The following is a 25,859-nucleotide window of genomic DNA, read 5'->3' as shown; positions in this document are numbered from 1 at the left end:
TGTCTATTTGGGACTTGATTTTGTCTTGTATGATAGAAGTGAATAGCTTGTACACAGTAGACAACAGACTTATAGGGCGGTAGTTGGCTATGTCCAAAGGATTTCCTTTTTTATATAGGAGTATGATATCCGAGCTGTACCATTGTAATCCTAAATAATACTTGTACACAAATATACGTGTACACCTTGACAAATAAAACTGAAAATATGTAGAGCTGGTAAATACATATAGGCAGTATCTTTCTTACCGTACCTACATAATGACATTTACTAGGAATTTTAATGGTCATAAGACTGTTGAATTTATTGAAGTCAATTTGTTTGGTACTGATAAATTGATGCCGGCATATTTTTGACGAAACCGCTTCACCAGAGGCCCTATAAATTAATTAAATCTAATAGTCGGGATATTTGTTCGGGTATGTAGTAGGCCTTTACTAAAGAAAACCAATTATGGCAATTATATCAATGTCTAAAATGAATAGTAGATTGATGAGTCACACAATTACATAGAAATTAACAGGGAATATGTTTATAGTAGGTAAATAAATAATTTAAGGTAAATTCTCACTAACGTAGGCCACAATGCAGAAAGCGAAACTATCTTAAGTCTATTTTTTTATTCGGTAGACTAAAATGACATTTCATAGTATGAAATGACACATGATGTTCATACTATGAAATGACATTTTAGTCTACCGAATAAAAAAATAGACTTTAATCTACCCATAGAATCTTTTATATTTTTGGCTGAAATAATATTAAATAGCGTTTGAGTAATTAAGGAATCTAAGGATGTCTAAGAGAGGTAAACGAATAACTAAAATTTAATTACATATGAGGAAACACGTTTGCGTTACTTACCTCAATCGAATAAAATAGCCCCTTAAACTTATTCAAAAAGTTCTCGTAGCAAAGGCATTTCAAACCACAATTGAAAAGAAACATTGCTCAAAATATATAAGAACAAAATTGGTTTCCTCTTCTTTTGAAATAAAATGTTTCTTACAATTTACGCGGTACCTACGCCTTGCATTCGAGATGCAAAACAATACGGGAAATACAGTTGTACCAGAGACTAATAAATTTTACTACGAAAGAATACCTACTACTACTAGCCTCGCCATTATTCTGTACCTTGATTTCAACATAGTCTCCGTTTCGTTTATTTTATAAGACGGATTTGCTCTCCAAGGAGAGCTCCAGTTAATATTAATGTTATGTTTTATCGATTTCAAGTCCAAATTGCGTTAGAGAAGTGGAAGCCAGTGAAAGTCAAAGTGCCGAATTTAACATATGAGTCTGACAATACATAAGTTCAATACCTATAGATGTGTTTAATAATAAGGAAACCCTATTTTCATGGAGGCAGTCTTAGTTATTCATTTGTCTCTGGCTGTACGAAAACATTTTACGCGGCTGTTACCTGTTTTCTTCCTCTGCTGCGTAGCGGTTGACTGGGTATCTTTGAAGAGAGAAATTATTTCTAGCGCTGAAAATAATTAAGTTTCTACAGAAAAGGTTCAGCTATTTGAATACTTTCAGCTTGAAAGGTTCAGCTATTTGAATCATTTCTGCACATTGACTTGTCAATTTAGTTCGCCTAATTTTGGAGTCAACTTTAAGTTGAAAGACGAACTTGATCAATATTTTATATCCCCTGTCAGGCAAATCACGCACCACAACGCTAACTTCTTATAAGACAATTGCCTTAACCACCACAATTTTGCTATCAAAAGATGTCCTTAAGTCCGTGAGAAGAAAGGAAAAGCCCTAAGTAGCCCTTAGAGACACGACAGCGATATTAATTGGACGTGCAGTATCACTAAACGGAAGTTGGAACAAATGGCAGCCATTCTGGAAGTTTATCAGGCAAGAGGCTTATTAGTCGTGTCATGACACAAGTTTGTTTATATGCAGCGGGTGTGCATTCTCCGGCATATTGCACGTGTCACCTTTGCTGTTTTATGCAATGTCTTTTTAGGGTTCCGTAGCCAAATGGCAAAAAACGGAACCCTTATAGATTCGTCATGTCTGTCTGTCTAACTGTCCGTCTGTCCGTCTGTCTGTCCGTCCGTATGTCACAGCCACTTTTCTCCGAAACTATAAGAACTATACTGTTTAAACTTGGTAAGTAGATGTATTTTGTGAACCGCATTAAGATTTTCACACAAAAATAGAAAAAAAACAATAAATTTTTGGGGTTCCCCATACTTCGAACTGAAACTCAAAATTTTTTTTTCATCTAACCCATACGTGTGGGGTATCTATGGATAGGTCTTCAAAAATGATATTGAGGTTTCTAATATCATTTTTTTCTAAACTGAATAGTTTGCGCGAGAGACACTTCCAAAGTGGTAAAATGTGTGTCCTCCCCCCTGTAACTTCTAAAATAAGAGAATGATAAAACTAAAAAAAATATATGATGTACATTACCATGTAAACTTCCACCGAAAATTGGTTTGAACGAGATCTAGTAAGTAGTTTTTTTTATACGTCATAAATCGCCTAAATACGGAACCCTTCATGGGCGAGTCCGACTCGCACTTGGCCGCTTTTTTTACTCGCAGTCGTACGATGAGATATTTTTTCTACAAAATTACGCTGTAGAGCAATACTATAAAAGAGGATTTTGAGGTAAACATAGACTGACATTTGTTTATTTATAATATTTTAAATAGTATATATACGCCAAGTTATTTAGGTATTATTCAATTAGGTACTATACAGGCTGATATCAAATTGGTAAAAGAAAATAAACTTTTTACTTTAATACTTTTGTCCTAAACTAAGCCTCTACTAGATCTATTGCTGCTAATTTAATCAAAAGTACCTACTTACTTATTCATAAATAATAGATAAAAGGAAAATACCAAACCATTGGGATCATCCAACAAGTCAAATCCAATGTTTCAAGAAACCAATCTTTCAAGATCAACACGAGAATAGGCAAGTAGGAAAGTTTACAAAAGATAACAAGAATGGGAAAGTAATGGGATTCTAATTATTCATTAGTGGCCCTCCCGCTCGTCCTCCCGAGCCCCGTCCTTTCAATTCTGTTTCACATACGAAAGTTTTGGGCGATGAAAATGTAATGAATGGCTTTAGTCACGCACTTTGTGTGTGTTTTGTTTAATTTAAGAAATACAATTAGCGTTTCTTTTGTACATATTTATTTTCTCATGTCTGTAGGACTGAAAAGGCCGAACGAATTATTTGTTTGAGCTTAAACCCCCAACATAGTTCGCTCTTTTCCTTTGACGGTTCGAATAGGCTAACTAACTACTCTTCTATGTAAATGCACAACTGTAACCCTCGCATGCTTGAGGGCCATTTGGAACGGTGCGGGGTGTAAAAAACCATGAATTTATTTCATCGTCAATTAATGCTCAGTCATAAATAAAAGCAAAACGGCGAAGTGTTGAGCGATTTAATGGTTGAGTTTTTAGGAATCTTTTATTTAAGAATGTTTAATCACGTATGTAATTATTTTTTGTGTGTATATGTATATCTTGTGTATTCGGCCTTTATACGTCCCACTGCTTGGCACAGGCCTCGTCTCCTCTCAAGCGCGAGAGGGCTTGGGCTATAGTCCCCACGCTGGTCCAATGCGGGTTGGGGATATCTCCGATGAAATTAACAATTTTGTCGACGTGTGCAGGTTCCTCATGATGTTTTGTTTTCACCAAAAATAGGTGGTGGCCGAGTGGTTCTGACGTCGCGGGTTCAAATGCTTAAATGTTACAGGTGTAATATTATTTTAAATACGCAACTTTTAGAATATTTAAAGTTTCCTTAAGGTTTTAATAATACTGAAAACGAATATTTAGTTTATATAAAACAGGCCCACAAACGTGTCAATACGATACAAAAAAATCGCAAAGGCTTTTTAAAAACAAAAAGAGTATTTGACATAAAACGGTGAAGAGCGTTTGAATCTTTATAGTTTGCGATAAAGAATGGTATCTACCCATCGAGAATACCGGGTTTCAATTGCTTGACAATAAACCAGGATTGTCGTGAAATCTTTTTATGGGTCGTTATGGCGTTTAATTTAATATCTATAAATGCCCCTTTTTTTCGAAGTAGAAAGATAGTAGTGAAAAGTGATAATAAGGATATTGTTTACACTCGGGAAATAGAAATAAAACAGAATAAAAAAAAAGAAAATTAACAAGGATAAATCTGTAACGTCACTAGACACTCGACTCGACTTGACTAGTTTATCACCGAAATAAACATATTTGATTTTAAATGTTTCCTCATCATATATGTACCTCACCGTAATACGAGCCGTTTACTACCAATTCATTCACAAAACCATTGACATAACCCGTTCAAATTACGCCTAAGTCCTAGGGGACGTATATTGCTTTCCGTTTCGTAGCAAAACGCGCCAGCGACTCTGAAATTGCAATATGGCTCGCACTGTAAGCACGTGATTACCTTTAGGTTGCACCACAGAGGATGCCCCTACTGGAATTGCCATTATTTCGTCTGATAGTTCGTCATTACAGCTCAACCAGCTAACATAGGTCTGTGATTCTAAACAATTAGAAGCAGCTAAACGGTCTAGAGAACTTGGTCATGAATGAGTGCTTTGATGACAGATACAGGAAATTGCGAAGTTTGGAATCATCCTGGGAACTTGTGATGCATTAAAGGATTTATGGGTTTGTGGTTTCGATAAACTGTGCATTCATGATTTGGGAGCGCTATGGGCGAAGCCCGTAAAATGGTTTTATCTACACACATGTCATTAGTGCTCTATAATGCGTTCAGAAACCGTAGGAAATGACAAGCTTTATTACAACCAATTTTACTATGAGAACTTTCTTATCTGTGGTAGTAGGAAATTTTTTACTTTAATGTACGAGTACATTAAAGTACGTTACCTACGTTATAGATTTTTGTAAGGTTATGAGTTTAAATTTGGAACAGCAGTCAAAACTCAAGTGGGTCTCTGTAGGTGACGGTCGCCTACAGAGACATCTACGATAGCTCAAGGTTCAAGGGTTCAAAATCAAAAGGGATCTGATTGTATCTGTTATAATAATGGTTCTTATGGAAATTACAAGGATCACTGTAAGTTAGGTTCACGACAACACTAACTTAGGTCTAAGCTTGGGTTCTAGCCTAGGATCGGGTCACTTAGATTCGCGTTTTAATCGTTCGGGTCCTGAATAACAACTAAACTGTTCGGTTTGGGTCCTGGTCACAACTAACTCGAATTTTACAGGCCCGCTCGTATTTATACGTTTGCGAGTGTAGACTTTTAGCCAATGACAATCGCAAGTTCGCGGCTCTCTCCATGGTAACTGACAGAGACCAGGATAGTTTACACACACATATAAACCAAGGGACGCGTTCGATCTAGCGACTGTGATTGGCTTATGCGATTTCGGTAAAAATGCACAAGTTCAGACTTATTTGCTTGAATTTTCTCTTTCAATTTGGTAAGAATCTAGGTTTCCTACTTCGAGCTAAATCGTTCAGCTATACTACTATATGTTATTAGATGCGTCTACTTACGCTCTATAGACTGGCAATAGTTTAATCAAGTGCATGATTACGGTCTAGCTACAAGGTTCAGATTAATGAGCCAAAATCTGCCAAGAATGACAAATGCTAGGCACGCTTTCTCGCCCTACGGTTCGAGGAGAGAAGTGAGAGTCTAGATTTTACCTAGATCAACACCGTTACCTTTTTCTACAATGATAATCATACGTACTTCTAGCTATAGTTCTAAGCCTGAAGTAGGAATGAGTATCAAAGTGTTTCTCCAAAATAATTGGAGAAAATTACCATTTTTATACCTGTCTAGCTCACACACTCTCTCGCTCTACTGGTGACCAATTAGAGAGCGAAAAAGCTGGCTTTCGCCGTGGTATCCACCACCACGTAAATATAAATGGAATGTAGGCATAATCGGGCTCATTATTATTATGACTGGGATAGAGACAAGGTTCTAGTACTCATTTTAAAGTAACGGTTCAGTTAGGTTTTAACTAATTACAACTTAGGCATAATACAGTTAGGTTTTAACTAATTACAACTTAGGCATAATACATGGTCTACCTAGGTCTTAGGCTACCTACGTTGATCAAGATCTTTATTTTTTAGCTATTACAACTTAAGTAAGGAATTGAATTTATATCTTAGGGTCATCTATGTAATAATAATAGGTACGGTCGTGGTCAGCGGGTCGGCTGTCGCCCACACTCCCCTCGTCGACTTGCTATGTCGACTCTGGATCGACCGGCAAGACAGCCAGCCTGGTAGTGGGTCTTCGGAAGACGCCGCCCTTGGTCCGCACCTCCGCGCTGCGAACACCGCCGTCTGGTCCCGGGTAGACTCGTTCGACCACGCCGCGTGGCCATACGTTGCGTGGCAGTGAGGGGTCGACGACGATGACTAGGTCGCCGACCGCTAGTGGCCGCTCGCCCGTCGCTGAGGATCGTCGCGGGGCGAGGGTGGGTAGGATTTCGCGCACCCAGCGACGCCAGAAGGAGTCAGCGAGTGCCTGGCTGACTTTCCAGGCCCGTCGGTTGACCTCGCCACAGGGACCAGTGAGAGAGGTCCCCGTGGGGCCGTTGAGCAGGAAATGGTTCGGTGTCAGCGCCTCGGGATCGCGTGGATCAACCGAGACATGTGTGAGAGGCCGAGCGTTGACGCACGCTTCGGCCTCGGCCAGTAAAGTCGCAAGCACCTCTTCCTTGGGCGCTCGCGAGTGTAGCGTGGCCATGAGAGCAGTCTTCACAGAGCGGACCATCCGCTCCCAGGCGCCGCCTTGGTTTGGGGCACCGGGGGGAATGAACCGCCAGTCCATGCGATACTGCAGGCCGTACTGCTGCAGTGCGGGCAGCCATTCTTCGTAGGCAGCCCGTAGCTCCGCCGTAGCGCCACGGAAATTAGTTCCGTTGTCGCTCCACATCGTGCGGGGCCAGCCCCGCCGCGCGGCCATGCGGCGAAGTGACATGATGGCGGAGTCAGTGCTGAGGGAGTGCACCAGCTCCAGGTGCACCGCCCGGGTCGTCAGGCAGGTGTAGAGCGCCACCCAGCGCTTCTCGTGTCGCCTCCCGATGGTAACTGTAATGTGACCGAATAGATCTACACCAGTGTTCGTAAAGGGTCTACAAAATGGCTCTATGCGCGACAGCGGCAAATCTCCCATAGGCGGGGCGCGTGGATTCGCTCTTCTAATTCGACAGAATTGACAAGCGCTAGCGATCGCACGCACAGTCGGTCTTAGGCGCAATATCCAATATTCTTGTCTAACATCGTTTACAACGCGTTCATTGTTAGCGTGCGCCGCTCTTCTATGCATTCTAAATATAATAAGTCTGGCCAACCGGTTACGTCCGTGTAGAATGGCCGGCCTCTTGTTGATAGGCACGGGCGCGGCATCGATGCGCCCCCGCATGCGGAGCACGTTGTCGGCTGCGAGCTCGGGGTCCAGCTCAAAGAGCGCGCTGCCTTTGGTCAGAGGCTCGCCGCGGCGGAGGCTCCGGAGCTCGTCGGCGAAGTCCTCGTTCTGCGCTCTCTGCAATAGTAAACGTTCAGCGGCCAGTATATGTTTGGTTTCTAAGCTCATCTTAGTTTTAGATTTTAGAATGTCAATAAATTGCAACATTCGTGCAGTGGCTCCCAGTAAACGGTCGTAACTTGAAAATCGGCTCACATCTGGCAGCGGTGGCGAGGCAGCCTCGCGGCTCGCAAGGCATTGTTTGACCTCCAGTACTTCTAGCTCTGGTTCTGGCTGGTTAGATGGTTCTTGTGGCCATTCTGTTGCTGGTAGCCGTAAGAAGGCGGGTCCTTGGAACCATCTGTGTGTTATGTCAAACTCACGTGTACTGTCCGCTCGAGTGGCGTCATCTGCAACGTTCTGGCGTGTCGGCACCCAACGCCACTGTTCTGGTTCCGTGAGCTCGGCGATCTCGCCCAGGCGGTGCGAGACATAGGCGCTGTAGCGGCGAGCGTTTTCTCTTACCCAGTGGAGTGTCGTTCGGCTGTCAGACCACATGACGACTTCCGCTACCTCGTACCTGTGTTGTTCTAGAATAGTCTTCTTCAGTCGAGCTCCGATCAAGGCCGACTGTAGCTCCGCTCGTGGTATCGAAATGGATCGTGTTGGCCCCACTTTAGCCTTTGCCGCGATCAGGGTGACGTAGACCTCCCCTCGTCTTTCGATACGCCAATAAGCGACCGCTGCGTATGCTTGTGAGGACGCGTCAACAAAAATATGGAGGGTTCGTCTCACCATTTCCATAGGTCCGTAGTGGCGGGGGATGCGCAGTCCACCGACGTGTTCCAGCGCTCGCAGCCATGTCTGGAACTCCTCGCACTCGTCTGGTGGCAGCGGAGCGTTCCAATCCAAACCCAGGCTCCAGAGTCGCTGTAGTTGGATCTTTACTGTAATTGAGAAATATGAGATTATTCCCAACGGATCATAAATACTCATTACTGCGCTTAGAGTCTCTCTTTTCGTTGGAGCCCTTTTAAGCTCCTTCACCTCGCTTGGGACTCTGATCATGGTCGTGTTGAAGCCGAGATGGTCCGTTCTTGCATCCCAGATTAGACCCAATACCTTCTGTTCCTTGTCGCCGATCGGCGCGGGTGTGTGTGTGTCGGCTCGTAGCTCCTCTGGGATCCGTTCTATGAGAAGTGCCGAGTTACTAGACCACCCACGGAGATGAAATCCAGCCTGCTGGTGGCAAGCGGAGACCTCTTCGGCGCATGCAATAGCATCTGCTTCGTTTTCATAACTAGAAACGTAATCGTCCATATAGTGGTTCCTTACTATGTCTTCTAGGGCCCTCGGGTAGCGGTTCTCCTGAGCGTAAGCATTGTAATTTCTTACCGAATGTGCGAGGAACGGTGAGCTCGCGATTCCAAACACCATTGACTTCATTCTGTACATATCAGGGGCGCCGCTTCGGCGCGCCGCTCGCCACAGGAACATCTCTTCTACATCTGCAGTCACAGCAAATGCACCTTCCCTGAAGCGTAACATTATACCGATAAGTGATTGTAACATATCCGGTCCTTCAAGAATGAAGTCGTTCAGGCTCTGTCCTTGATTTAATGCTGCGGCATCAAAGACCAGACGGATCTTCTTTGGTTTGTTCGGATTAGTGACAGAAAAGTGAGGGAGATAGTATGACCCTGGATCTGGGCCTGGTTCACTTACTCTCTCGGCGTACCCCTTGTTCAGTAAATTATCCACTTGGGCGATGTATTTCGCGGCGAAGCTCGGATCCCTATCCATCTTCCGTTCTATTCCGCGCAGTCTCGTTAGAGCCATGTTGTAGCTAGGCGGTAGTCTAGGGTCATCATCACGCCATAGTTGCCCTACTTCGTATCTTGGGCCTTCTGGTGTACTCACTTGCTTTACAGTATCGTTGAACAGCCTTTGTGCTCGCTCGTCCTGCGGGCGCACCTTATCAATCAGCTTTATACCGAGCGAGTCAATTTCAAAATATCGCTGCAATTGTTTGTTCAACTCACCGTCTCGTTCGCTCGCTTGTGAGAGGTGTAGCACTCGTTCAGCTCGTCGCGGGGTCTGCGGCGCGCGTCCATATATTACCCAGCCAAGATCTATCTTAACTGCTGCGGGTTCATTTCTTGCTCCGACTCGGGTCTCAAGCGGTAATATCATGTGCCAGTTGTCCGATCCGATGAGCACTCGAGGCGTGGCGGTGTCATACGTGGCCTCCCGTAGGCCCCTCAGGTGCTTGTAGCGGTCGATCAAAGTTCTTGGCACTTGTTGAGAGTTAATACCTAAGTCTTTTACCGTTCTAAGTTGGACGAGATGCGTGTGTCCCTCGATCAGCCCGCGTATCTGTACCGTCACGCGTCGGCTGGGCTCAATTGATGTCATCGGACCAATCCCGTTGATGTGTAGTGGCGCTTCGACACCCACTGCACCCACAGCGTTGGCCAGCGACTCCTCGCACAGACTAATAGTCGATCCGTCGTCACAAAGTGCGTAGCATTTGATCTCGCCTGTCGGTCCAGATAAAAGTATAGGTATTACCTTAAGTAAAACGTCTGACTGCTCCTGGTGCTCTGTGCTCAGCACGAAGTGGTGCGCTGGTGGCGCCCTCTCTCGTTCCAGTCGTTCCGCCATCATCAACGTGTGCTCCCTCTGTGCGCGCTCTGGCTCGATGGGCGCGCTGGCAGGCATCGCTGAGGCCGCTTCGTCAGCATGCCGTGAAGACTGTAGTTCCCTTCGTAGGAGTGTAGATTCATCATGTAGCAGCCGGTGATGTGGGTGCTGGCATCCTTGCTCTCCGCACACACCTGCCTTGCAGCTGCCACGCCTGTGTTTCCTGTTAAGACATTTAAAACAAATTTTATTATTCTTCGCCCATTCCCATCGAGCCGCGACACTCATATTTAACACACGCCTACACTCTGTGGCCGGGTGTACGGCACCACAACAAAGACAAGGTTCTGTTTTGTCAGTTGTATATGTTTGCACACGATTTGAGTTATTGTTATACTTGCGGACCGCTCCACCACTTGACAGCTGATTCGATGCCGGAGGTCGTCGACCTCCGCGCGCGTCTTCACGCGAAGGCGCCGGCGCACCGCGACGAATGCCGCCTCCGCGCGCATGGCTGTACTGTAGTTCTTTATCACTTATGTCAAGCAGGAAGTTAACCATAAGCGTGAGCTCGGATTCGGCCTCCTCGAGCTTATCTTCTGCATATTCACACCACCGCGATCGCACGTGAGGTGACAGGCGTTCCGTGATTTCTCGTATAAGGAAGGGATTATTTGCGTACGCACGTCGATCTAAACTTGCAAGTGTCGTCACAATGTTCACTACTTTAATGGCAAAGTCATTTAGGTCCACCGCACTGGGCCCTAGGTTCGGTAATTTACGTAATTCGTTCAACGCTTTATCTATTAAAAGGTCGGATCTGCCAAAGTTTTTCTTCAAAACTCTTAATATTAACTCTGGATCAGCTGACGACGCTAACATATGCAGGACGCAATCTCTAGCTTCGCCCTTAAGACAATGTCTTAGCCGGGATAGGTTCTCCCAATTGGTAAATTTATAGCGGCTGCTAGATTCTGTATAAGCAGTATAAAATGTAATCCACTCACTGGGTAGTCCTGTAAATACGGGCAAGTCCCATACTTGCTTCGACGACGTCGGTCTGCTGTTCAGGGCCACTAGCTGTGTCATAACTTGTTCTAGACTTGCCGTCGCACCCGATGACTGCTCCCGTGAACTACATCTGCAGTAATCGGCACATTGCACTTTATTATTACATACTTCGTACTGTCGGCGTTCGCACGTACGGTCGCGTACCTCTACCGGCCGCGCGGGCGGCGTGCGCACGCGGCGGGTACCCGGGGTTGACTGCAATGGCGGCTGCGCAGGCCGCGCGCGCTCGGCCTCGGCTCGCGGCGCATGGGCTAACGTAGGCACGGCGTGGCGCGGTGGGCGCGGAGCAGACGCGCGGGGCCCCCCGCCGTCCGCGTCCGGACTTGTTTCGTTATTATCACTCACGTTCACATTGGTATGATTTTCTTCCGGCCAATCATTTATAGTGATATTAACCATCGATTTGATAGACGAACTCGATCCAGTCTCTTTCTTTTCAATTTCGAGCTGACTCAGCTCGATTTGATGATCTAGCTCTAAAAGCTCGCGTTCAATTTGAAGTTCGCGCCGAGAAATCTCAATTAGCTTCCGTTGAGATTCTTGTTGTGCGATCTGTCTACGTAGCTCCACCATAGACGTACGCGATGCTACAGATGCTCGTGAGGATCGACGGCGTTCTTTTAGCACTGGAGCAGAACTCGGCGGCGCTGCGCGGCTTTCGTGGTTCAAGGTCAGGATCGCATCCGCGCGCGCTGGTGAACCGGGGAGTGAGGCCGCTCCGGGATCAGGGAGCGGGGCCGACGGGCCAGGTTCTTGTCCTCGGGCTAACCTTTCTGGTGCCCTCCTCGGTGTTCTCGGCATTAGCAATACCGATTGGGGCGTGTCCTCTCGATCGTCGGTTGGACGGATCTGCTCGGAGCGCGGAGCACCTCCGCCGGCCGCGGCGCGTGTCGCTGCGGCTGCGGCCTGGGCCTCGCGCTGTTGTTCTAGCTGCTGGCGTTCCATTTCAGCTCGTCTGTCGCCGCTCGGGGACCGGTTCGTTACGCCCATTTTAACATTACTCGTAATACACTGAATTTACGGATCATAAAATTACACTGCACTACTGACTGTTCATGAAATAATTTTAACCGGCGATTTAACGGATCACAACTTATATCCGGCTTCGCGAAGGACCACAACTGTAGGTGACGGTCGCCTACAGAGACATCTACGATAGCTCAAGGTTCAAGGGTTCAAAATCAAAAGGGATCTGATTGTATCTGTTATAATAATGGTTCTTATGGAAATTACAAGGATCACTGTAACTTAGGTTCACGACAACACTAACTTAGGTCTAAGCTTGGGTTCTAGCCTAGGATCGGGTCACTTAGATTCGCGTTTTAATCGTTCGGGTCCTGAATAACAACTAAACTGTTCGGTTTGGGTCCTGGTCACAACTAACTCGAATTTTACAGGCCCGCTCGTATTTATACGTTTGCGAGTGTAGACTTTTAGCCAATGACAATCGCAAGTTCGCGGCTCTCTCCATGGTAACTGACAGAGACCAGGATAGTTTACACACACATATAAACCAAGGGACGCGTTCGATCTAGCGACTGTGATTGGCTTATGCGATTTCGGTAAAAATGCACAAGTTCAGACTTATTTGCTTGAATTTTCTCTTTCAATTTGGTAAGAATCTAGGTTTCCTACTTCGAGCTAAATCGTTCAGCTATACTACTATATGTTATTAGATGCGTCTACTTACGCTCTATAGACTGGCAATAGTTTAATCAAGTGCATGATTACGGTCTAGCTACAAGGTTCAGATTAATGAGCCAAAATCTGCCAAGAATGACAAATGCTAGGCACGCTTTCTCGCCCTACGGTTCGAGGAGAGAAGTGAGAGTCTAGATTTTACCTAGATCAACACCGTTACCTTTTTCTACAATGATAATCATACGTACTTCTAGCTATAGTTCTAAGCCTGAAGTAGGAATGAGTATCAAAGTGTTTCTCCAAAATAATTGGAGAAAATTACCATTTTTATACCTGTCTAGCTCACACACTCTCTCGCTCTACTGGTGACCAATTAGAGAGCGAAAAAGCTGGCTTTCGCCGTGGTATCCACCACCACGTAAATATAAATGGAATGTAGGCATAATCGGGCTCATTATTATTATGACTGGGATAGAGACAAGGTTCTAGTACTCATTTTAAAGTAACGGTTCAGTTAGGTTTTAACTAATTACAACTTAGGCATAATACAGTTAGGTTTTAACTAATTACAACTTAGGCATAATACATGGTCTACCTAGGTCTTAGGCTACCTACGTTGATCAAGATCTTTATTTTTTAGCTATTACAACTTAAGTAAGGAATTGAATTTATATCTTAGGGTCATCTATGTAATAATAATAGGTACGGTCGTGGTCAGCGGGTCGGCTGTCGCCCACAGTCTCTATAATTCTAGTATCCATAGATATTAAAACAGTTATCGATACGAAACGTCAATTTAGTATGTTTTTTTTTTAAATATAAACCGCACGATATTTGATCTCGAGTGACATGAGAATAGGGACTTCATTCATATGTCTAGGAATTTAAAAAAACTACGGATGTGTGACATGCGTGAAAAAAGTTTTCATTCACCGCCATTTGACGTATCTCGTTTTATCTTTTAGTTAGTTTTAAGTATGTGTTTAGATAAAGTAGTGTATGTAACTGTACATAATTAGGCATTAAAATACTCGTGTGATCCTTTTAAGAAACTCACTAACGTTCGTTTCTTAAACCCACACTCGTATTTTAATGCCTCTCATTATGTAGCAGTCACATATAAGCTTCTATTGAGTCATAATCAAAAACGGAAGTATTCGTGTTTACCTCCAATTTGACGTGTATTGATTTGCGAAACAAAAAAGGTTTTCTTTACGATTGAAGGCTTCGCCCGTAAGTAGTTTATTGTTACTTTTATTTCTTATTTCTTTAGGCTTTATTTAACTACTTTATAAGCTATATTTAAGGGGTAAGTTACCATACTTTTCACAAGTATACTTTTACCATGGCACGTTATTTTACGTTTCTCACCAAAACAAACTACTTACGCAATTTTTTTTAATTACTCAATTTGACAATCATTGTTATAACTTTTTTACCAGTAAATACCAATCCAGTTAAAACTAATAAAAACACTACAAGCGATCGCCTAAAATGTAACTCATCCAGTTTAACTTCACAAGCCAAGTGTTTTGGTACCTTATGAGTTTCATATGTAAATTTATTGCAGTCTACGCTGGCTAATTTGCGCCATAAATTTAGTCATACTTGTCTCTGCCTGGCTTGGTTTTATAGGATTACTGTATGTTAGTCTAATCAAACATACATGTATCAACGCAAATTAAATGAACAATTTTTTTTTAATAATCAGGTTACTTACTGTGAGATAATTTTGGTCCTGCATTTGTAATATTGCGCTTTTTAGGGTTCCGTACCCAAAGGGTAAAAACGGGACCCTATTACTAAGACTCCGCTGTCCGTCCGTCCGTCTGTCACCAGTCTGTATCTCACGAACCGTGATAGCTAGACAGTTGAAATGTTCACAGATGATGTATTTCTGTTGCCGCTATAACAACAAATACTAAAAACAGAATAAAATAAAGATTTAAGTGGGGCTCCCATACAACAAATTTTTGACCGAAGTTAAGCAACGTCGGGCGGGGTCAGTACTTGGATGGGTGACCGTTTTTTTGCTTGTTTTTTTGCTTGTTTTGCTCTATTTTTTGTTAATGGTGCGGAACCCTCCGTGCGCGAGTCCGACTCGCACTTGGCCGGTTTTTTTAGTTCTGGACATTGCACTACAGTGCAGGTCTTAATGAGCAATTTTTGTTCTTCCTATACCTAGGATCGAAAGATCGAGTTCGGGATTCAAAATATAAATTTTTAGGGTTCCGTACCCAAAGGGTAAAAACGGGACCCTATTACTAAGACTCCGCTGTCCGTCCGTCTGTTACCAGGCTATATCTCACAAACCGTGATAGCTAGACAGTTTAAATTTTCACAGATGATGTATTTCTGTTGCCGCTATAACAACAAATACTAAAAACAGAATAAAATAAAGATTTAAGTGGGGCTCCCATACAACAAACGTGATTTTTGACCGAAGTTAAGCAACGTCGGGCGGGGTCAGTACTTGGATGGGTGACCGTTTTTTTGCTTGTTTTTTTTTGCTTGTTTGGCTCTATTTTCTGTTGATGGTGCGGAACCCTCCGTGCACGAGTCCGACTCGCACTTGGCCGGTTTTTCAAAATAAACAAAGGAATTTTATCGAGGTGAACCAAATTAAGAGCCAACAGGAGTGGTCATTTCTCCATACAAACGTACTCGACTGTTTCCTCCGTGGGTTTTGAAGCTAGAGCAATGATTTTATCAACACAGATTAATATTGTCAATATCTGTGTATCTGTGTGTCGGACCGTTTTGCTTTTTTTTATATTTTTGTTGTTTAAGGCGCTAAAGCCCTTCAAAAATGGCCAAAATGGCCGCAATATGCCGCAATGAGAGGCGTGGTATTCAAAACTGATATCAATTAGCCAAAAAATCAAAACGGTCCGACACAGATAATTTCATAATCATTTAGATTTCCAAATTTAGTTAAGATTGGTTAAGTTTTGGAGGAGGAAACAGTCGAGTACGAAACCTCGATTTTTGAGATTTTTACGCAGGATTTTTCGCCTTATCTTTATCGCACTAGTTTTAGGAGCCGCTTCCGTTAGCGAGACGGGTATATTTACCTAAAATATTTAAATCTCAGCTCCTGTTTCGTCTTAACTCTGCAGGTACTTTTTTTTTTTTCTGGCTTACTCCCTGCAATTTTGCACGGGGTGAATTTGCCAATGTCGGTGTTGACTTTCACACGTGAGGAGAATGTTCGGTATAATAATTTTGTAGTTTTGGAAGGATGTAGTTGGGAAACCCTAAAAACAAATAATTGTTATGAACATCACAGACAAACACATGACGAATACAAAAATTAGCAAAAAAGCGGGAAGCGGGTGACAGAACGTTAGTAGTGCCAACATGAAGGAAGTGGAAGAGAAGAAAACTTTATATATATAATATAGATAGAGATATACTAGATATAGAGTATAAAATAAAACGAGTATAAATTGACATGAATTATACGAATTAAATTAGAAAAGATAAGACGTTATTTAGAGTTTAATGTTATTCGTTTGTAAATATTTAATTAGGATAGAAGTTAGCTTAGTATCCATGTGACAAAGTAGCGAGCTAAAGCATATAGGTCGTGGAACATTTTCGGGTAATACATCGTACAGCGAGTAGCTACATTTTGAACAAGCAAAGAAGATGTGGTCCAAGTTGCCCTCATCCAACCCGCATTCACACATTGAGTTCGCACGGACACCAATCATAGCCAGAAATAACGGGGTACATACTTTGCCTAAGCGTAAGCGACAGATGGTAGATATTACCCATTTCGGAGAAGTACGAAATCGATAGAACCACGGTTTTCGAGTAATTCTGCAGGTACTTTGCAATGTCGATTGTGTGTGTGAGAAAATGTCGTCATAAATGTCAAACTTCTATGAAAATATGACATTTATAATGACTTGCCACACTTTCTGTCAAAGTTTGACCAGAGTTAGTAGACGGATTCTCTTTCATCATTTACATAGTTACTTAACATATCTCCTCAACGCATAAGTCCTCCAAACCTTTCCTATATTTATTTCTCATATGTATATAATTATTTGCAAATTGCTTATAATTAATCATTCATATTACGTAGGCATTTACTCAGATATTGAGAGCAAATAAAGCTATAAAGAAAAGGAATGCTAGCGTCTTAAGTCCAAGTTAATTAAATTACTGCATTTAATAAGCGTATCGTTCTACGGGAAGTTTTAGTAGTAAATAATTTCACAAGAATAGAGAGTTGCTTTTATAAAAAGAAAAAAATGCACAAACGGAACTGCAACGCAAATTTAATGAACACAATAAATTTTATTACATTCTTTAACTTCGCAATATTTCCGATACAAATTGTTCACAGTAGGTACTTACTTATACAGTGCACATTAGCAGCGACTCAGAGGGCCTACCGCGAACCACGTTCGACGTGTTGCCTCCCTGTCACACTTACGTACGAATTTACAAGTGCGACAGAGAGTAGGCAGAACGTGGTTCGCGGTAGGCCCTCAGGTTCGTATTTCTTCTTTTTCTCAATCGGGATTATGGCCAAATAATCTATGAAAACGGACCTTCCATTTAATTATAAAAAGAAACCTGATTTAACTTTTTAATTTTAACTTAGTGTAACATTTTCTCTTCCGAGAATATCATTGAAATTCAGTTTCTTTATCATTGCTTCGCGATGGAGTTTTCTCACATATAAAAGCGAGGATTCGATTGCAATTATGATCATTAAGCCGGCCAGTTCTCCAAACCGATCCGCACAATTCCGGTGGGTCTACATTGTTAGGTTCACCAGAATTGAAGGTAGAAAATCCGGCCTCAGCCAGCGATTCGCCTGTAAAATAATAATAGCAATAAAATTACAATATCAGTATTATTTGAATAATTTTTATACAGGGTGTTATGCGTCGCTTTTCGGTGAAAGAAAACATCTATCGTAAAAGTGACATTGGTTGCCCGAATTGCGCTGCAAAAGAGAACTAGTTGAAATCTAAAACTATAACGTATCTAGAATGGATCTAGTACGTGTCGTCTCTTGTGAATATCTTGAAGTTCGAATACGGCAGAGTGTTACTACATTAGGAATTAGTTCTATGGGTAGAACCGTGGCCCTTACGAGGATATTAATTTGACGTTTAAAATGTAGATTCATAAAAGCTGGCGCGAGATTTTTACTGAGCTGAGTATAATATGTCTGGCTGAGTTTAGAACGAAATAACCTGCTTGATAGTCAAAAATAAACTCACCATGAATAGTAAACCAATCTCCAAATTTCACCCACTTAGTTAAGCCAATGCTTGCAGCATCTTTATGGAAACTGCCGGGAATATCATCATGGGAATATTTGGTAAATAATTCTTTAAGGACTTCGGACTCAGTTTGGCTGTTAATGATAGCCAGGTATGCGTCTTCGGCCATACAGGTCTTGAAGGAGTTTGGCCACGACCGGCCTTCTTTATGGAACTTGTAACAACTGTTAGTTCTGTTATCCAACTGGTAGTCTGAAAAAAGAATAAAGTCCGATGGGACCGTATTGAATACTCAAAACATTAACGAAGCTGTGGTTATCTGACTATTCTATATTTTATTCATTTTTCCATTTTTTTTTTTCATGTGAACGCCAGACGATAGTGTCTCCAAAAGTCTCGTGGCAATGCCGCGCAGTACTGTTGAGTCACAAAGTGTCAGTCAAAGTGTAAAAGATTATCATTCTTAACGTTACCGTACCTGTCCTTAAAGTTCTCAGAAGGGTAATGACGATATTTTTATTCAAATTTTTAAATAGTCATTGAATACTTCCTTACTTAACTTTATAACCTGTAAGCTAATTTACAATTTAACTGTACCCAAAACGGCAGTGAGTCTCTTAGTGATGACTATGAATTACCTACGACATATTTTCACAGCTTATTTTATTATTTCATAACCTTCATAAATAATTTTATGCGGTTTTGGCCACGTATCTCATTCTTACCTAGATCTCATAGGCCATTAAATAATACGTTATTATAATACTGTCTTCGGTTACCGCGATAGTTACTCATGAGATAAAACTATGAAAACGGATTAAGTATATCACCAGTAGACCACGAACGGCTGTAAAGTGCTCGAAACGTCGGAATGATGAATCCTTTATACTTAATCCGTTTTCATAGTTTTATTTCAATACATTCGTAGGTACTTTCTTATATAGGTAAGTAAAACAATAAAAATCATCTCACCACTGTCAATGTACTCAGGGCCACATTTATGGGCGTCAATATTCTTCGTTAACTTAAAACAGAAAAATGGCTGATCAGAATCACAATCTACTACAGATAATTCCCCAGATTGGTTCATGACAAGACATTTATTTGCGCGGTCATAAAAAGGCTCATGGTTAGACCATGGTTGACCACGTTCCCATAGCACATCAATCTGTGAGAGAGGAACCCCTGTAAAAAGCATAGGAAAAGTTTGATCAGTAGTTTGCACAGTGCGTTGCCTTTTGTTTACCACAGGCATTTTAGTTTTGGCGAAAATACACACGAAATGTGCTGTATACATACACTGACCTCAATTTGTGCTGTTGATTGATATATGTGTGTGTATTGCACATGATTTGTAATTATATTTGTTCTTTGTAAGTGAGAACCTGTAATTGGCTCTGTAAATCTATTTTAGCTTTTAGACATGTTTATAGCTGTTTTTCATACAATGTATGTAATAAAAAAAAAAAATTAAAATAGGTATTATTTCCTCAAGATTAACATGATTCTATACCAGAGTCATAAGTGTCAATACTGTTATCTATTAATAGCACATCATGTATGTCTCATTGTTTGGCACGTGAGTCATTTTACATAATATGGAAACACTATGGAGCTTAGGTTTTACTATGCTGGGTGTAATGCGATTAATAACTTCACAGTCGGAAATGATGATAAAGTTTCAAGGTGAGACTATTTGATAGGATGATGAGATGTAGGAAAATATTGAAAGTTTTAAAGTAATATTTATACCTGTAATAGTCGTGTAGTACCCTTTAGTATATGTCGCATGAATTCCAGTATAAACTTTCTCTGGACCTTCTTGTTGGTTATCCTTATTTAATATCTCTTTCATGGCAGTTATTATGTTTACGTCTGTTGGTGAGGCCAGTACACCACCTAAAGTAAAATAAATGGTAATTAGCATGTAGCAAATAATCTAACAGAACAATACAATACAATCCAATACTCTTTATTGCACACCCCACATACACGTAGTTTACAATAAATGTAGAATAACATAAACAAAGACAATAGAGGTAACAACAGGCGGTCTTATCGCTTAAGAGCGATCTCTTCCAGACAACCGTTGGGTATCGGAGACAAAAGAATTAGAATATACGGTAGGTGGCGCAAAGAAAAAATATGAAAAGTCGAAATGAATATGACCAAACAACACAAAACATTAATAAAAATAAACATACTTAAATACGTATAACCATAAACATATTACATCTAGACATACATACATACATACATAAAAACTATATATTAAATAAAGAAACAACAGTGTAAATTATTATAAAAATAAAAACTAAGGTATGTAGGTAACATTGAATTAGTTTAGAATATAATATCATGGAATGTCTGTTTCATTCTTAAAATATTATTCAGTCTTCATCAATTCCGTTTCATAAAGTAAGAACTTAGTAACGCAAAAGATTAAATGTTACTTCACTTGAGACAAACATTATAAATTGTTGTTATTTTTTTAGATGTCGTTGTAAAACATGTTATTTAAACAACTATTTCTTTGTGTTCGATTTTTTGTTGTGTTCAAACTAATCTGTTAATGATATGATATGACCTTGACACTCGCAGTGCGTCGAATGGGTACCGATAGCCTGCGATTGTATCATGTCAAGTAACATGTAGGTACTATTTTGCGTTACTTAAATTTTACCATGTTGACAAGTCTAATATAATACAAAGATACCTTACCTTCCAAATAGCATCTTAAACGGGCTTCTTCCCACTTTGCCGGCATGCGATGCAGCTTGAGATAACCATCAATTTCAGACACAAACCGATAGTCATCTACAACACACTCTGAAACACAATAGTAGTCCTACAGTACGTTTACTACAGTCGGCATCAGATATATCGGAGCGGTCAAGGTGCTCACATATATCTGAATACCCCTCTGTTGTAAAGGCGTTAGAGTGCGTGTTCAGATTTTAGAGCACCTCGACCGCTCCGATATATCTGATGGCGACTGTACAAAGGCCAGGAAATAAGAATAGCGATTGGTGAGTTTCTCATAGACTGATCATTAGAAACGATGTGGCTAAGAAAATCGTGGAAATCAAATCAGGTCTAAGTACAAGTTTTTTTTTTGTCAAAATATTGCAAGAAAATTGTAATTAATAAAATAATAACCCTAAATAACTCATTTAATTGTTACGATCCGCCTTGCAGTGGAAAAAAATTACAAAATCAAAAAGAGGTCTCAAGGTTTTTCAAGTATTTGACAATGATCCGGTGCGGTGGGATGTCAAGGTCAGAAACATGAATTTAACAAGAGCGTTTTGTTACTTACATATAAAATAAGTGTTCCCTGAACAAAGTTTTGTATGGAACACTAAAAACAGCTGACCCTTATTTAATGCAAGGCACCACATCCCATTTGAAACGCCTTCAATAGGCTAACCGTATGGTAGCCTACCATACCATACCATTGGTACGTGCGTAAAGATTAAGATTACTCATATTTTTATCTTTTTTGTGAATACTTGTTACAAATTTTGAAGGTGCGTTTTAGACTTACGTTCGTGATTTTTTTTCTATAGAGGAAAGTCAAGAAATCAGGTTTCGAATCGATGAAGTCACTAGAGAAAGGTATCAAAATTGCTAAGTAATTAAATTTTTGACAATAGTATTGTCATTTAAAAAAGCTCTACGATAATTTTGAGTATAATCATTAAATGGGCCATTTTATTTAAAGTTGTCTCTTACACTTTTTTTTAATTTGTGAATTTATACTTAGGTACTCAGAATCACGAGCTCTTTCTATCTCAATACGAGAAAAAAAGTGTCCCAAGGTATTTTTCCCATTCCGTTACCATTTTTTCATAGACTTTGTATGGCGGTTTCGGAATGGAAAGATCGAAAAATGTACGGAAATCTTGGGACAGTTTTTTTCTCCTATTAGGATCAAAAGAGCTCATGATTCTGAGTAGAAATAACATAAAAAATCCCAATTTTGAAAAAAAAGTGCAGGGGACAACTTTAAATAAAATGGCCCTAATTTGGTAAAAGTACTTACCCACAACACAAAAAAATAAAATAAACGTTATAAAGTAATCAGTGAGCATTGTGATGCTTTTGCCTGCTCAGTAACGACTAAATATTTAAGATTTGTCATTCGACCTGTATTCTTCTGCTCTTGATAACCCTACGACCGGGATGTTTACGAATGTTATCACTTACTGTGACGTTTAGGGGTTTTACCACATTTAAGTATTCCAATTTACCTACTCCATACAATTTGTATATTATATATGTATATGTTGCATTATAAAAAAAAAAGTATGTCCGTATTTTGTTGGGCGAGGTGTGTGGGCCAGGTTGATTCGATAATTCACAACAGAACTGTAACACGTTCAGGCATTAGGTACCCTACGTACGTAATTATATTATATTCATTAAGGTCACTGCGGGCAAGACCGTCTACAAGGCAAGTCCGTCTACACGTTATAACTTTTGAATTAAGAGGCGTATGCGGCGCTGTGACAACCAATTTCAGAGCAATCCGCCTAAATAAGTCATTTCGTGTTTTGAACTCGAAGTCATAGTTCGACAGCCGTTCGAAAAAAAATTGTTAAAAATAGTTTTTGAAAAGATTGTGCATCAGAAAGTACCTACATAAGTAGCATAAGAACCAGTTATCTTTATTCTGTGTTTAAAATATCAGAAATTGGCTTAGTTTTGTAATTATACGTTCCACCATTTATCACATTAAAATTTTACTAAGTTTGAAAGTCCGTCTATTCTGTACAAGGCAAGTCCGTCATATTTCCGGACTTTCGTTAAATCAGAGATTACCAACTGTTTTTGCGACTTTAATATTATAACGATTTGATAAGGTATCGACAAATCCGCCTGACATTGCGCATGATGTTAGTTTCCTAAATTTTCATCTCAGTAAATTAAAAGAAACTAATAAAGTACATTTTAAAATTTATATTGGTCTTTTATTTCGGAAATCCAAAAAATAATTACGTGTAATTATTAGCCGTAAAAGGTTTACCACCCCATTTTCGTAGTTTATGCCGGACTTGCCTTTATATTAGAAAAATGGCGTTTATTTCGAATCTGAACAACATATTAACAAGTTGAAAGTACACTTTTCATTGTCTTGATTCATTCTTTTTAGGAATTCGACTACGAACATATACGCACCCATAGATTGGCTGATATCATTACTAGACGGACTTCCCTTAAACTACAAGGGAAGTCCGTCTACTCGCCGTCTTTTTAAAAATACTAATGTTTTTGCTTAATTTATGATTAAAATGATCTGTCACTATGGCTAAACTATTAATTATTAAATTCTTCATCGTATGCGATTACAAACGGTAACCTAGGTGAATAATTAACGCAACTAGATCACTCCAAAGTTAAAAAAAAAATAAAGTATGCCGGTCTTACCCGCAGTGACCTTACTTAAAAAAAACAACGACTTGCAGTCAGGGAGTGCCGGCAGAAGTGAAAACTCAATCACTATTGCAAAATGTCTGCAGCACTATGTATAATTGAGGTTAACGCCATCTAGCGTTATTTCGTCGTATTACTTGAAACCCCTAAGCACATCACTGTTAGTACTCGAGTTATATTAATACCAGTTAGATTGAAACTCACTAGATGGCATTTAAATCAATAAAGAAAAACTCAAAGACATTGAAGTAACAGTTTTTCGATCAGGTCACGTGTCCGTCTTACGTCTTACGGTCACGTGACACCTGTTACGAGTTTAACATTTTTCCCCATCACAAAAAGTGCACAGCGCCGCTAAAGAAGTTTTCACTTCAAAAATGTTTGAGGCGACATTCGAATGGCGACTGCAGCGTTGCTGGGGCTCGCATAAAGTACCGATACCGCCTTCATTTTCATTTCATTTTATAAACTCGACAACAATGCGACAGTGACAACAACCTAATTTATCAAGGAAATAATTTCCTTCGAAATAATTTATGGAACTCTTCCATTTCCCACTTCTGAGACGCTGCATCTGTCAACATTAGAATGCCACATTAAAACATATTATCTAAAATTGTACCTCAGTTTTGATCAATTGCAACCGTTATGTTGCATAAACGCCCCCAATCTCATAACTCTCTTTTTTATAACGGTTAGGGTTATAAAACGTAGAAAACCATCGATATCCCCTGAATAAATCAATGATATATTGAAAAATAATTTCCATAGATTGCAGGCTCTATACCATCTATACCCGCGGCTTATCTTCCTCCCATATTTCAGTACAGCTTTTACTTTATAGTCATAAAATAGTTTCGTGATAGTTGAGTCGACGCAAGCGGCCGGGCGGCGCAGGGGTCATCTTTTATACATTGTACCTCCCACATAAAATTATTTTATGACCTGCCCGCCAGATCGCCGTTTGTTCTACGAAAACGTCAGTTTTGCACCGGTTTAACGCAGGTTTAACGCTACTGAAGAGATTTTAGGCGTTATTCATAAACGCGCAACAAGCCTCAATTAGCTATTAATATAACACTTTAAACTCTCGCGATTTGTACACATATATAATTACACAAACGATATAAATTCATTGTTTTTACCTTATTATATCGCGGTAGACCCGTTTGTGTAATTAAATATGCAGCTATTAATAGTTTGTGTTACTCTGACTTTATGACTTACGCATTTGTAAGATAGGGATAAAATATACATTAGGTAATAAATTGAGGCTTGTAATTTTTTATGAACAATGGTATATGTTATATGTTCTTAAATAATTATCATCACTAAATAATCTTGATATAGTTACCTTGAAACAATTATATATTGTAGTTTTTGATCCGAACCCTACAAGATTTTAAATAAATTTTATTCACGTTGCACTTAAAAAAAACATTATTAAAAATTGGAACGCGAGTCCGACTCGCACTTGACCTGTTTTTCTATTGACTTGTCTCTGCCTCTTCAAAAATAACCCCGATCATGAAACCGAAGTTCGTTAATTTAAACCTCGGGCGTTATTAATAATGAGGCTGCTCCATCGTAAAAGGGTTTTATAAAATTATAGATAGGTATAGCACATCAATTGAATATTTACGTTATTATTCCTAACTAAACATGTCTCAATCTCATTTTATGTCTCATTCCTTCAATAAAACAGGCCCGAAAATTCATACCAAACTTGGGCAAATCAAGTATGGAAGTAGGTAACCATTGTAACTGTGACCTACATGTCCGTAATAAGTTAATGTTATCAGTAGGCATACGATTACGAGTACTTTATATAGGTTCATAAAAATTGTCTTTCGGTTTCTATAAGAGATTTGTTAACATACTCATCTGTTAACATGATGAAACCTTATCAAAATTAACAATATTATAATTAAACACATGCTAAAATGAATGTAATTGAAGACTAGGTGACGGTATTTTTTTTTTAATATGAGAATGAGTGCTTGTAAATTGATTGGCGGACGATGAAGAGAACTTATTTTATAATTACTAATACATACTACTACTAGGCTGTTGGTTCCAGTATTTATATAGCAACGCACGCGTAATCCATTAGTTAACGTGAGACAAAGTTAAGGACATTAGTGGAATTACAACTAATACCATTAAAAGCTCATCTATCGTAATGCTTCAGGATTGCGGGAACAATTCCCATATAGTGTTATAAATATCAATACATAAACAAAATCGTCCTTAGCCAAAACATTTTGAGATAATTATGATTCTTTCAATTTGTATGTCCGGTTTGATTGTCTATGCATCCATCGAAGTTTATTTTACTCTTAAGAACGAATCGA

At 40.2% G+C, this 25,859-nt stretch overlaps 2 protein-coding genes across 2 annotated transcripts; both read right to left on the bottom strand.

Annotated features, from left to right (window-relative positions):
- Positions 1 to 6,238: 6,238 nt before the first annotated feature.
- LOC134652330 (uncharacterized) lies at positions 6,239 to 12,169 on the bottom strand. Its single transcript, XM_063507501.1, has one exon. The coding sequence runs from the start codon at positions 12,167 to 12,169 to the stop codon at positions 6,239 to 6,241; it is 5,931 nt and encodes a 1,976-aa protein (XP_063363571.1).
- A 5,294-nt stretch (positions 12,170 to 17,463) lies between these two features.
- Positions 17,464 to 22,176, bottom strand: LOC134652329 (secretory phospholipase A2 receptor-like). The gene is made up of 6 exons (XM_063507500.1): positions 22,115 to 22,176; positions 20,791 to 20,898; positions 19,822 to 19,968; positions 19,042 to 19,254; positions 18,067 to 18,321; positions 17,464 to 17,654 (listed from the first exon to the last, which is right to left on the bottom strand). The coding sequence occupies exons 1-6, from the start codon at positions 22,161 to 22,163 to the stop codon at positions 17,464 to 17,466; spliced, it is 963 nt and encodes a 320-aa protein (XP_063363570.1). The 5' UTR covers positions 22,164 to 22,176.
- Between the last annotated feature and the right edge of the window lie 3,683 nt (positions 22,177 to 25,859).

Source organism: Cydia amplana, chromosome 11, assembly GCF_948474715.1.
Source record: "Cydia amplana chromosome 11, ilCydAmpl1.1, whole genome shotgun sequence".
NCBI classification, from domain to species: Eukaryota; Metazoa; Arthropoda; class Insecta; order Lepidoptera; family Tortricidae; genus Cydia; species Cydia amplana.
The sequence above is the reverse complement of the archived record's forward strand: the minus strand, read 5'-3'. Positions and strand labels throughout refer to the sequence as shown.